This window comes from Scleropages formosus, chromosome 18, assembly GCF_900964775.1.
Source record: "Scleropages formosus chromosome 18, fSclFor1.1, whole genome shotgun sequence".
In the NCBI taxonomy this organism is placed as follows: Eukaryota; Metazoa; Chordata; class Actinopteri; order Osteoglossiformes; family Osteoglossidae; genus Scleropages; species Scleropages formosus.
This window is the reverse complement of record NC_041823.1, coordinates 25,731,438-25,744,744: the sequence shown is the minus strand read 5'-3', so window position 1 is coordinate 25,744,744 and position 13,307 is coordinate 25,731,438. Positions and strand designations below refer to the sequence as shown.

The window sequence follows — 13,307 nt, the reverse complement described above, 5'->3', positions numbered from 1 at the left end:
TTTGATTTTGGACCACCAAGGAGGCAGAGGTGGAGGAGTGCAGCAGTCTAGTTGGGGTGTAGTGAGTGATTTGGTTTTGTAGACATCAGGGAACAGATTAGTTGATGGTTCTGTAGGCAGTAACCAGAGTCCTGAATTTGATCTGGGCAGCTATAGGAAGAGTGGAATACATGGCTGTAATCGTTACAACACCCGCTGACCCCCAGTTATTAAAGTTATGATATTAGTGTATGAAGCCACCAACTAGGGGCAATAAATGGACTGTATGCAAATTTAATCCTGCTGTGTATTGGTCATGGAGCAAAGTCATCTTATATGTTGTCCCAATCTATTGACCCTAATGTTCTGCTCCCGGCAAGGTGTAAAATTGACGACGAGGTCACCCACAAGGCCTGGCTGAACCGTTCCAACATCCTCTTCACGGGGACAGATAAATGGTCTCTGGATCCTCGCGTATCGCTGGTGAACAGCAATGACAGCGACTTCTCCATCCAGATTGAGAGAGTAGCGGTGGCTGACGAGGGTCCCTACACCTGCAGCTTCCAGGCCCGCAACCAGCCACGCACAGCACACGTGTACTTGATTGTGCAAGGTGAGGGAGGGGGGAGGCAGGAGCATTGCCAACCCCCGTCTGTCCACATATCCCCTCCTGGAGGCTGAAATCACACACAGAGATCAGACATTGACAAACAATTTATTAATGGGGCTATTTCCTAATGACCGTAACTTTCACGTGAAACCTGAGCCTTGGTTTAAATTTATTTTCTGAGATTGGTCATATTTGAAAAGGATTTCGATACAAATTTGGATGGTCAGCAGCAGCTCTATGACCCTGCGGAGTTGGAGGTGAGCTCTCAGGTCTTTGGGGATGGCGCCGGTGGCCTAATCAGAGTAAAGAGACGCCCATCGTGTCAATGAGTAGAATTCAACAGGGGGATGAGCACCAGGAGCTTGCAGCACTAAGTGCCCGACTGAGGTGTCGACAGTCTTGGGTCCAAAGAGGGCAGATCACCAAGATAACGGAGGAGTGAGTGAGCAATCGTCTAATCCTTAGTGATGTGATTTACTGGTGTCTGGGTGACTGCTGGATAAATTACTAACCCCTTTCCATATAGATGCCAGTTATTACATACACTGTAATATGTTTTGGGTAGAGCATATTGCAATAACACTGGACCTATGGTGCTATGTAACCGTGCAAAATCATTTTTACATATATTACACAGTCTATGTTGCAACAGAATACAAAAAGAAGAAATATAAATTGTAGTCTAAAGCAAATTCTTATGCATTTCAACAAACTGCCTACAGAGGTAACAAGGTAGCAGCACTGGGAACAGTGATTGTGGGAGGAGGATAGTATTTTAAAAATATATTTTCATTTTCCAATTCTTTATCCAACCTGGCATACCACTTTGCTCTCTCCTCCTGCCCTGCTCCTTCAGATGCAGAAGGTGTTCCTCAATCCTACTAAACTGATTGTTGACTTTACACAAGTACAGGTCGCACGGTGCTCTGCTAGGGAGAGTCACAGACTAGGGGCTGGTGAAGGACTACATCACTCACTGGTTGCACCCAGTGATAAATCTGTAGGGGGTGCTTTCAGGGGGATAAGCCAACATATAGCAGAGACTGAGCTCCTGGGCTGAGTCTGCACCCGAGACAAAGGGACTTTATTAACTGAGCCACTTCAGAGCCAGAAATTGCAGTACTAATTCAATCCAAGCCAGCCACATACTGGATGCAAAACTTAGCCTCAAAAAATTACATTCAAGTCACATTAATATGCAAAAAACATTGTGCAAATTGTTTTTATTTTATTAAAAAGTAAAACTTTAAACACGACATTGAAAAAACTGGATCTTTTTCAACTTTTTTAAAATTAAATGTATTGGAAATGTGTCCATTTAAATTAACATCTTTTGTCCTTCAATGAACAACACATTGCTGCGCTAATGGAATTCTGACCATAGTAAATGACTACATGAAAAAAAAAATCAAATGCAAGTTTGTCCTGCATACAAGTTGCCTCTCAGAAGTTAACCCTTTCAGCATGATTATTGTGCATATTATTCAAAAAAGATATGAAGAAAAACTTACCATAAGTTGACTGGGTCTGGTTTATCACCGTTCTGCATGTCATTGTGTCTTGTGTGACAGTACCAGCTCGGATCGTGAACATCTCGTCGGACGTGACTGTGAATGAGGGCAGCAATGTGAACCTCTTCTGCCTGGCAGTGGGCAGGCCTGAACCGACAGTTACTTGGAGGGGCTTCAAATGTGAGAAACCGCCGCTACACTGCGTTTATGATCATGAGAACATCCACATCACAAGAATTGTTACCATCTATTACCATCATCACCATCATCATCTTCAGTGCATACCCCATACCCAATAATCTTATTTATCGTTCAAGTAGTAATTATGGCCATCATCAACACTGGGATAAATCATGTTAATTCTTGGTGGCATGATAAAATTGTCTAGTAATAGAAACATTATCATCACAATTCCATCATAATATTCTGATTTGTTTTAATAATAGAACTTCCTTTCCAAAGCTATTTAGATTGGACATATTTTATGAAACCCATTAATTTGAAGGATTATAGTGGCATATCTTGCTCGCTAGGGTAGCACTCCTGTCAAACCAAGACTCGCCACACATGCACTCATTCATGCTCCTACACACTTGCAGACATGCTTGGCTGTATACACTGTTACACATGCATGCGTAATTCAGGATTTCACTGGAACCACACTCAGCCCTGTTGTTTGGAAGGCTCCAGAAAATTACTAACATTTCATGTAGTGCATTTGCTAGGTTTTCTTTATTATTCCCTTGGAAAAATACCTGTGCAACCTTTTGCAGCAAGTTCTTGGAAAAGAAGAGATGCAATATTAAATAAAAAATGATGCAAACATGCACACATCGAGTGTCTCTAATACATGAATGCCTACACCACCTGCACCACCTGCTCATCCTTATGTGCACACTGGGCAATATAACACATTCATACACTAAATTATAGACTAGCACAAAGCCAAACCACAAAGATGCATGCATCAGCCCAAACACACACATGCGCTCACAAACACACATACGCACACACCCACTCTGATAAACAGATGCAATTCAGTTTGAGAGGTCCCAACATTGTTATTCTGCAGCAGTCCCTGCAGTGCAGCAAGGATGAGCCCGGCGAGACGGCGGTTAGCAAAGCAGCCATCTGGCCCCCTAACCAAATGGCCTCAGATCTGTGTAAGCAGGGCCACCCACACCTGCCAGATTCCCCCCACCCTCCCACAGTCCACCTTCTCTCACACCTCTAAGTCCCCTTCCAACTCCCAAATGTCCCTCCCTGTATTCGCACCTAGACACCACCCATTATCAAATATCAAACATTGTTTATGGTAATACGGTCCTGCAGTGGAACGAGGTTTGGACACGTTCCAGCTTTCCTGATGAAAACCTGTAGAATATAATAGTTCCCACATTATCCTAATGAACAGATTTTTGCCAGAGATGTGAATTATGACTATTATTATTTTGTTGCTTAGCTGATGATTTTATTCAAAGCAACTGTAACAGCAAAATATGATAGTCATTAAGTACCTTGCTTAACAGGGCTGAAGTAGGGATCCTACCAAGCCTTGAACCAACAGCCTTCAGGGTTACAAACCTACATACATCCTCCCTGACTGCACCGCCTGCTGCATCTGAACCAGGGTGTTCAGTGGAGCTTCGTGGCTTTGCGGCTGTACCAAGGACCTCCGGCTGGGTCAGAGGAAAGACTCCTGTGATATGTGGGAGAAAGCTGAAGCCTGATCTGGCTTCTAAAAATGCAGCTACGATGGGAAACTCTGCGAAAGACCACACCTGATTGTAACCTAGAAGCAGCAGTGAACCTGCTTAGCGCATAAATGACAACCAAGGATGTGCTGCCATCACTGGGGGGGGCGACTGCTGAAGTTGCATGAATTCCTTACGATTGTTTCCTATTTGACAGTGCTGGTGTTTCCCGCTCTGGTGGAGCGCGTGGTCATCCGGCCCTTGGGAGGCATTTGCAGGGAGTGGAGTGTATACTGCTAATGAAATGAGTGACTCTTCCTACGCTAGTTGGACCATTGCGCCGAGTGGTGTCGGCCGTAGCTGCTCTAGATGTCTCCACTTTGGTAGCCGCATTAATAATCCCCCATTAGCACCCCCGATAATCTTGCACTGCAGTAATCGCTGTCACAGGAATTATCACGCCACAGCGTGCAAATGTCCCTGTGTGTGACTGACAGTGAATCCCAGGGACTGCAGGAGGCCAGGAAGAGACGTTCCGAGACGCTGCTGTTTTTGGGCCCCCGCCTCAAAGACGAACGCGTGCCCCCTGTCTGCTCTGTGTCGCGTGTCTGCATTTCCTCAGAGGAGGAGTCTGAGGCAGCCTAATTTGTTCCCAAGATGCTAAAAAGTTTCTCAGCACTTTGGAGTAATCATTGCAATTTTCAGTGAAACAATGAGCTCTCTACTGAGATGCTGATAAATCTCACCATAGATAGATAGGAAGAGTTTGCTAAATGAATTTTACTGCATCAGGGTCCATGCAGCATAATGTGGCATCACTGGTGACTTCAGTATCACTTTTACCCTGTTCCCCATTGGTCTGCGCAGTCGATCTGCAGAGCGAAGGCGAGTTCTTGGACATCACCGAGATCAAGCGCCACCAGGCCGAGGAGTTTGAGTGTGTCACCAACAATGGTGTGGCTCCATCTGACACCCACCGTGTTCGAGTCACTGTAAACTGTGAGTGTAGTCGTGTCCTCAGCAAGCACAACATCACACTGCATAGTATATAAGTTTATCCAGAGTCCAGCTTTCACTGTGTGTGGATTTACTGTCAGCTGTACTGCTCATACAAAACAAAGCAAATTTAATTAAATTAATTACATTGTTTTTTTTTATGTCAGGGGTGGGTCATTTGTTTTGCTTTATGTTCTGGGAGGGATTTTTGACAGGGAATGGCTAAATGTCATTATTAATTAATGTGCATTCACAACTGGAGCTACAATTCAAATGTCCCCTGTCCCTCCCCCAGACCCCCCTACTATCACAGATGTGAAGAACATGCCTGCACAGTTGGGCAAGTCAGCCGTCTTACGTTGTGAAGCCATGGCGGTGCCCACTGCTTCCTTTGAGTGGTACAGGGATGACCGCAGGTGAGGGAGTGAGTGACTGGTGTTTTGCCACAATTTAGCACGAGGGGCCCCAAAGCATTAACAACGTTCCATTTCCGTTATACACTTCAAGTCTACAGTTCTTTTCATTCTGTGTCCCTGTCCGATAGTTGTTATGAGGCTCTGCCAGCACCTACACTTATACCCATTCGTAACACCAGCTGTTTTATTGAAGAAATTTTGATTAAGAACCTTGGTCAAGGGTAAAACAGTACCTGCCGAATGTAACCCAAGCAATTTTCAGATAACAACTTGTGTTGTGAACATCAGTGGTACCTGCTGCTGTGAATTTTCTTCCCTGGTGGGTATTGCGTTCTTGCACAAACATTAAATCGCATGCTGGATTAGCTGATAACTGGAGCCCGCCGCTCAATTTTGTGAGGTTTCATTAGAAGAACTCACCTGAAACTTTCTTGACACTTCCAAGCAGCACGTTGACGATACTGAACAAACGGAAGGTAAATGAAAGGTTTACTGTCTCCAAAATACACAGAGAGGAAAAGGGCTTCAGAATTTGGGCTGGTTTCTGTAGCTAAACTCATGACTTTTGTGAGGCAGTTAAGCCGACAGCCGCGCGACGCGGCCCATGTAATGCATATGTATTTTCATGCATCTGCTGAGGGAAGATATGTGTGCTCCCGCAGGCGAGTAGAGAGTGACAGTACTCTGCAGATCAAGAACGAGAGGACGCGCTCGCTGCTCCTCTTCAACAACGTCACGGACAAACACTTTGGCAACTACACCTGCTTAGCCTCCAACAGCCTGGGGACCTCCAATGCCAGCATGCTACTTTTCCGTGAGTAACGCCACCCAGCAATCACCCCCCCCGTGTCTCCTTAAGGCCCCTATGAGTCACGCTTCCCCCTCACCTGTTGACATTTAACCTCAATTCTCCTCATATTGTCTACAGCTAAGGCTAGATCATTGCACCTGAGCTTTTGTACTGGTGCTGAATCAATCCACTTTCAGCTGTTAACGTTCTATGTGCATCTAACACCTTCCCTTGAACATATAGAGCCAGCGCTTGGGTTTTCAGCACCCCAAGGCTAAAATCAATCTGGCACGCCTTCAACTTCCATCTCCATCTTAGTAAAGGTACACGTACGCATGTGTGACGAAAAATTATTTTTATTTTCAATCTAGATGAATACAGATGGTGAAGGGAAAATAAAATTTAAATGAAAAAATGTTATTTTTATTTAATTATTTATGATAACACAATCTGAACATTAAATATGGGCAGAACATATTTATGCTTTGATTGATAGCACACTGGAACCTAATTTTATCTTCAGCACTGAAGGTTGTTAAGGGAACAAATAGGTATGAAGACATATACTATTTACTGCCTAGACCGGCAGTTTGTAGAAAAATAGAAACAAAATTTAGTACCCAAAAAATTTCGGCACTGCTATGTAATTACCTAGATTTGTCTAATTCTAAAACCAGCCCAGTGAACACACCACAGTTACGAACATCTCTGTACTTGGTCTGCTCTTATTTTCACATTTTTTCTCATTGTCTCCATCTGCTTCCCTCAGTCAGCCTTCATGCCTCCTCCCATTCGTCATCACCTCCCACTTTTCCTCTCAAACTTTTCAAACCTCTCAAATCGCCTATCCTTAGTCACCATTTAATCACCCTTGTTCGCTCCACCTCAGCCCATTACTTTGGCATTATTATTTCATGAGTCACACCCTGACGCCCAAGCCCCATCCCACGACTCCCCTTTCCCTCCCAATTCCCTGCCCCATTAGAGCAGCCTGCTGCCATTCCTCTTGTTGGAGTTGTTTCCCTTCCTTTCACATTGGGAAGACGCCATTGTGCACTCGTCCCCCTGCCCTGTTCCCACTCTGACTGATTTGCTGTCACTCCCTCCGGTCCTCTACCGCACCCTCACATTACCATCTAAAGTGAGTCTTCCATCTCTTTTCCTCCTTTTCCTGCACTCTTTGCCATTATCTCTGGGAGCTTCCACCGCTGACTCGCTGTACCGTCTGTCCAATATATATCTCCCCCTTTCATGTTGTTGTCTGGCCTATCTAGCGGTGTTTTTTTAATCTCCGAAATCACCTTGTCCTTTCTCTCGTCTGTAATCTTTTGTTCCATCACTGAAACAGGCTGACCCACTGCCACCTAAGCTGACTTTCATCTGATAAATGCAGTGCGTTTTACTTGCTTCTACTGTTGGGCCCTTTTCCCTCCAAACTCCTTCCTCATCCTTTGCTTCCTCTTCACTTTCCCTCACCTTATTCCCTTCTCTCTCTGTCGTCCTTTCTCTCTTGTCTGTCCCATCTGCTGTAATTCAGCCCGTTCACTTCTGCCGTTCCTCTTTAATGCCTCGTATTTTTCTCTGCTTTCTACTTCTCCAAACACACTCCCTTCCTCTCTTTCTCCCCACCTAACTCATGCAGGGCCAGGGGCAGTGTACAGCCGGGGCGTGGACGCAGCCATGAGCGCCAGCCTGGGGGTCTGGCTCTGCCTCCTCCTCTCCCTCCTGATGAAGATCTAAGAGCGATTTGGTTGCGGAAGAAGGAATCTTTAACTACGAACCCATCACTGTGAACAAAAAGAATATGCATTATTCCAGGAGCCATCGCTGCATTGCATCATCAACCCCCAACCCCCCCCCCCAACTCCCGTCACCACCTCCTGCCTCCACTACTCTGCACTTCCAACCCCTCACCAGGCACTGTCTCTCGTCCCTGTTTCAATGAGGGTCACTATAAGGATGTCAATAAAGGATGATGATGATGATGACGACGATAATAAGTGAAATAACAATAGAAATCACTGGTAATGATTAGAGAGATCATAGGTCATGTCAGTGATAGCGATCTTAGCAACTGATGGCAGCAGAGATGACTGTATATAAAGTAATATAACAATTATTAAAATAATAATATTAATTAAAATAATAATAGAGAAATTAAATTATGAGATCCAAGATATGTTTCATAGATGAGAGTTTATTCCGAAGAGCTGGCTTTTTGCCCTGATCCCAAAATGCACAGCCGGGTGGGCGTTTATCTTCCCTTAATGAAATCACAATGACGTTTATGGTGACAGCAAGAGTTGAAGTTAAAGAGCTGGTGTTAAATAACAATGGCAACAAAGACGACGATCCAAGGGTCTTCTCCGGGGAGCTGCGTCTCTAATGGGCCAGTGGTAATAAGCTCACAGCCCGCAACAGGGAGCACGAGTTTCAACTTGGGCGTTCGTTCCTCCGTGACACTATGATGATGTCAACAGTCCCGAGGAAACTGGCGCTTGCGTTTTCACCCCTGACCCTTTTTTTTTCTGTACATTTTAAATTTGGCCCCACAACTCAGCATTTGAGGAATGCCCCTCAGCCAGCATTGCCTGTAATTCCTCACCTCTTCCCCATTCGCTTCTGCTGCTCCATTTTCTGCGCTACATTTCTCCAGCTGTGTCTGTGTTGCGTGCTGGTGTAAATATTCAATACAGAGCCTACTAGTGTTTGTTCTCTCCCCGTCTGACGAAACAACATGTCCCGCACTCTTCTCCGTCTTCATTGTGTCGGGATTCGAAGCCGATCATTCTCCTTGTCGCTTGTTGATAGCATGTACTGGTTAGAAATGTTCCTGTCGTGATCCTACCAGGCCGCCTTGCTCTGCACTGTGTCAGTTGTTCTCTGCAAGCTTTCCTGCTATTATTTCTGGTGTTGATAATGATGATGTCAATGAGTATATGAATAAATATATTAATCCCATGTGAAAAAAACACTACAGAGCCAACTACAAGCCATGTGTGCGGATATATTTTGTATTTTGCTCTGAGAAGTCACACTCATTTAACAGGAAACGACTGTGACGAGTTTCCAAGGTGATGCGATCTGTTTTCCCGTGTCAGTCCTTCCTGAGAAGCGATCCGAACCCATGGATTCCTTTCTTCTGAAAACGAGGCGGTGAACTGTGCTTCAGGTTGTGCCGCTTGTACATAGAGTCATTTCTCGCGTTGCTTGTTGTCTCTCTGAGAGCTGGTGTTTTCCACTGGCAGTTTATTGCTTTGTTTTGTAAATTCAGTCCTAGTACTAATCAGGCAGTGTCACATACTTGCGTTCTGTGATGATTTCACCCCCCAGAGGTGAGACCATGCCGAGATAAAGGTGTAATTAGACCTTAGCTGTTGCCAAGATGGAAGGGTAGAGGGACCGCATTCTTTCGGCACCCTCCAGTTGGTTGACAAGAGACGGAAGTCGTAAATCAAACTCGGTCTTGATACGGCTGGGGTTGTTCAAGGACAAGCTGGCGTGGTGCATTTCCAAAGCTGGTAAGACGGGTGGGACGAGGGGGTGTGCTGCACCTACCTGGAATGTAGAGGCAGGCGGGAATTGCGGCACAGCAGCCCACGAGCTGTCGGTTCGGTCACGGCGCAGTGTGTCTATGCAACTCGGAGCAGAGAGCCCCCTTAGAGAAATGGACGAGGCCTGTTTCACTCTTTCAGAAACGCACAAGAGAAGGCATTGCCATCACACCTTTGTGTCTATCTGCTGAGATCAGCAATAACTTTCACAACTAGGCGTGAAGTTTCCAAAGCGGTCACTCGTATGGTTTGACCATGTGCCACTTCAGAGATCTCAGAGAATGTGGGACACAACGCAAAAATCTGAAACGTCGATGTTAAAACTGGGAGCTGACATGGGTTTGAGAAAATTTAAATATAACATTTTTTTAACAAAGTTGGTCTTTGCTTTTTGGGCTTTTTTTTTTGCCACAAAAGAGCAAGATGGAGAGTTAACATCTGCTGGTGGCTAATTCTTGCTGAGTTCAGGAAAGCTCTATAGATTGTGGGCTTTTTTTATCCGTGCCCATGCATCACCTACCTGAAGTGTACTGTGTGATGGCAATGCAATGCAAACATCACAGAGAGCGTTCAGAAGTGTTGCCCAGAGGAGAATAATGGGTAAAATTCCAAGCACAAGAGCAGGTTGCGTGGTCAGTGCTTCTCTTTCTCTTGCTCTCCCTCTCGCTCACCCTCTCTATCTTTCTCTTTGTCAGCATCATGTTAACATCCCCTCAAAGTGGCATATATACATATGTATGTACATATTCTCTTATTGAAGAAGAAAAAAGAAAACTAAAGGAAAACAAAAATGTCATGACTCTCAATGTGGTTTAAAAAGCATGTTAATGTTTGTTATGGATGGATTTTGAAAAAACTAAATATTGTGTGTGTTCGGGTGGGGGGGAGAGGGGATTGGGAATAGGGTGGGTGTTTATCACCACAATGAGTTAATGTTTCATGCATTCCTTCCAGATACCACCAAGAGGCAGGCACATGGGGGGAGAGGCGGAGGCCAAGAGGAAGAGAGGGGTGAAGGAAGGCAGGGATTGTGGTGGGGTGTGATGGGCAGACTCACTGCTGACATCTTAATCCCCAGTCCACAGAATTCTGAAAATACTGACACCCAGCTTTCCACCAGTGGCATCGATATCAGTGCTGATCAAAAAGTGATATCTCACTCTTTGAAAGAAAAAATTAAAAATCATTCCTGCTTCCGTGGAGTGGAACTCTGCACTAGTGACAGTGACTCCATGTGGGCTTGCAGCAGAGCTGCCCTTTCCCACTCTTAGCACCGGTGTCTTTGGTAGGGTTTCACAGTAACCCAGTGCTACGCTAAAGAAGCACCTATAAACACATTTTCTTGAGAAGTTCTGCACCATCTTCAAATGTAAGTCTTGCTGCACTTACTACTGTTTGATATTCTCGGTTTGTGACTTCATAGTCAGACTCCACCATTATACTTGAAGATGGCTAATTTTATTCTGCCTGTATGATGATGTTGTCACAACTGAAAGAAATTATTTCCCACTTCTCATTTTGTTCTTCATCTTGGCTCCTTGTTCAGTGATTGTTCACGTCAAATAGGAGGCTGAGAGATGAGCACTGATTGCAGAGGAATGATTGGCAGCGGCCAGCTGTATCTGTGCAGTCATCTCACTAGGGGGTAGTGCCGAGTCATCCCTATCCCTGTTTTTCAGAGCATGCAAACTTGTTTTAATGCACTTATGTACATAATTGCATAATGTATTATAACACTTGATTTGTATATGGGATTATTTTATCTATTTCAAAGATATTTTTCAGAGAAACTATTTGAATGATGTTTTCAGCCTTTTTAAGTACAAACGTAGAATCTGGCAGTGGGCTAGCATAGAGGATTTAGGCTAATAACTGTAACCTTTTTAAACTATGGATTTATTATTCCCTTCACTGTGGTGCTTATTTCGAATGTTGGATCACTGCAGCATATTCCATTTTCGCCTTCTTGAATAGGCTCTTACTTGAGACTCAACAGCGCCTGAGCAGCGAATCGATACTTGTGATTGAATCACTGGGATAGAGCCATTTCTCCTGAAACTGTTTTACAAGAGCTCGGCAGCCGAATTGATCAGGCATGTATAATAAGAGCTTTGGTTTTCGACTAAATTACGCTATGTGCGCCTGATACCAAAAGCTGATAATTGCGTTGCATTGTCAAATGGCTGCGGGACTTTCTGAACAGGGTGTTAAGCACCCTTCTGTTTAGTCTGGGATGCATGTTGAAGTAGTTGTATCTTAGCTGAAAAAAGGTAGCTGGTGTGCTCTAAAAAATAGTGCACAAAAGCTGACCCCCTTTCTTCATTTTTACTCATACAACAAATATTTAGCATTTCAGTTGATTTCATTGAAATTTAGTACTGACTGCATGTCCATGAATAATATAGTGCACTTAGATTTTATGATATGATTGAAAACGTTATCTAACATGTATTTGAATATGTCAGTACCTATCGATACTGTGTATCTAGAGGATGAAGTCTGACAAAACAGATAACCCTTTAGATGAAGAGCTTCTCAGATGCATGGATGGTATAAGAGGGTTGACCAGTATCCAGTAACCAGGTCTATGAGCATGTTAATGATCAGCACCTCAGCAGCGGTACTATGTAGCGCGGTACTTACTAACAGAAGGCATGATTGAAGGAACACTGAAAATTGGTGACTGCACATGCTGCATCCCAGGGTTTTGACCTTCTCCGCATTCAGCACCCAGTCCATATAGGTTCGTACATCTTTCCTCAGGGATGTAAATTAGGCAGATTTTCTACGGAGTCTTTAAATGATGATGATGATAACCCAAGTAGGCATTTGATTAATTTTCATGTAGAGCTAGCACCCAAGCCAACTCACAGGACTCCCAGAGTCCCTGTAGCTCAACCTTCACATGATTATCCCATCGGTAGTTACAAGACCTGCATCTGTCAACTCTTAGAGGAAGACCTTGGCTCTTGGTGAGCTCTTGAATGATTTGGAGTAGGGGGTCTTTGGGACAAGGGATGGAGGCCACACAGACCAGTGAATGATGCCATATCAGTGAGAGAAAAGTTTGTTTTAGTTACAACTATTTATTTAAGTGACACTTTTCTCCAAAGCAGCTTATAGTGTTAATCCACCTACAATTATTTACCCATTTAGAGAGCTGGGTAACTTTACTGGAGCAATTTTAGGCGGAGTATCTTGCGCAAGGTTGCAACAGCTGGTGGTGAGATATGAACTTGTGACCTTTGGGACCAAAGGTAACAGCTCTAACTAGTACTATACCAGTTGTCCTCTCGTAATGCTAATTAGGTAAACTTAAGCAACTGACTTGGTTTTCACTGAAAACATAGAGAGTAGAGCCAATATATGTGATAGTAGTTAAGTAGAAAAAAATTTAAATAGTCAAAAAAATTAAAGATGGGTTAAGCAATTACTGCACGAATAATATGCTCATGACCTTATACTTAGGATGCAATAATGATGTAGTATAGATAGATAGATAGATAGATAGATAGATAGATAGAACTTTTCTACTATTGTTTTGTGTTTCAAGAGATGGGTAATTTTCTCACCCATTATTATCTCCACAGCCGCCCTGCAGCAGTCACAGCTGGTCACTGTCAATCATTTGCCCTCCTTAGGTTAACAGTTCATGGGTTATCCCCACAGCAACTGCAGTGTTCAAAGTTGGTTTTAGGCCTGCCTCTGGAGTTTTGGTATATCATTTTTGCTTTTTCTCAACTGCTGATGTGCGAAA

General features: G+C 44.1%; 1 protein-coding gene across 2 annotated transcripts in view; it reads left to right on the top strand.

Annotated features, from left to right (window-relative positions):
* The window catches only part of iglon5 (IgLON family member 5), a 68,520-nt gene extending 55,841 nt beyond the window's left edge, over positions 1-12,679 (top strand). For both annotated transcript variants that reach the window (XM_018727002.2, XM_018727000.2), the window contains 6 exons: positions 360-592; positions 2,161-2,280; positions 4,662-4,793; positions 5,086-5,206; positions 5,869-6,020; positions 7,639-12,679. In XM_018727002.2, coding sequence (XP_018582518.1) covers positions 360-592; positions 2,161-2,280; positions 4,662-4,793; positions 5,086-5,206; positions 5,869-6,020; positions 7,639-7,736 — 856 coding nt within the window. In that variant the 3' untranslated portion in view covers positions 7,737-12,679. The remainder of the gene's footprint in view (positions 1-359; positions 593-2,160; positions 2,281-4,661; positions 4,794-5,085; positions 5,207-5,868; positions 6,021-7,638) is intronic.
* The last annotated feature ends 628 nt before the right edge of the window (positions 12,680-13,307 follow it).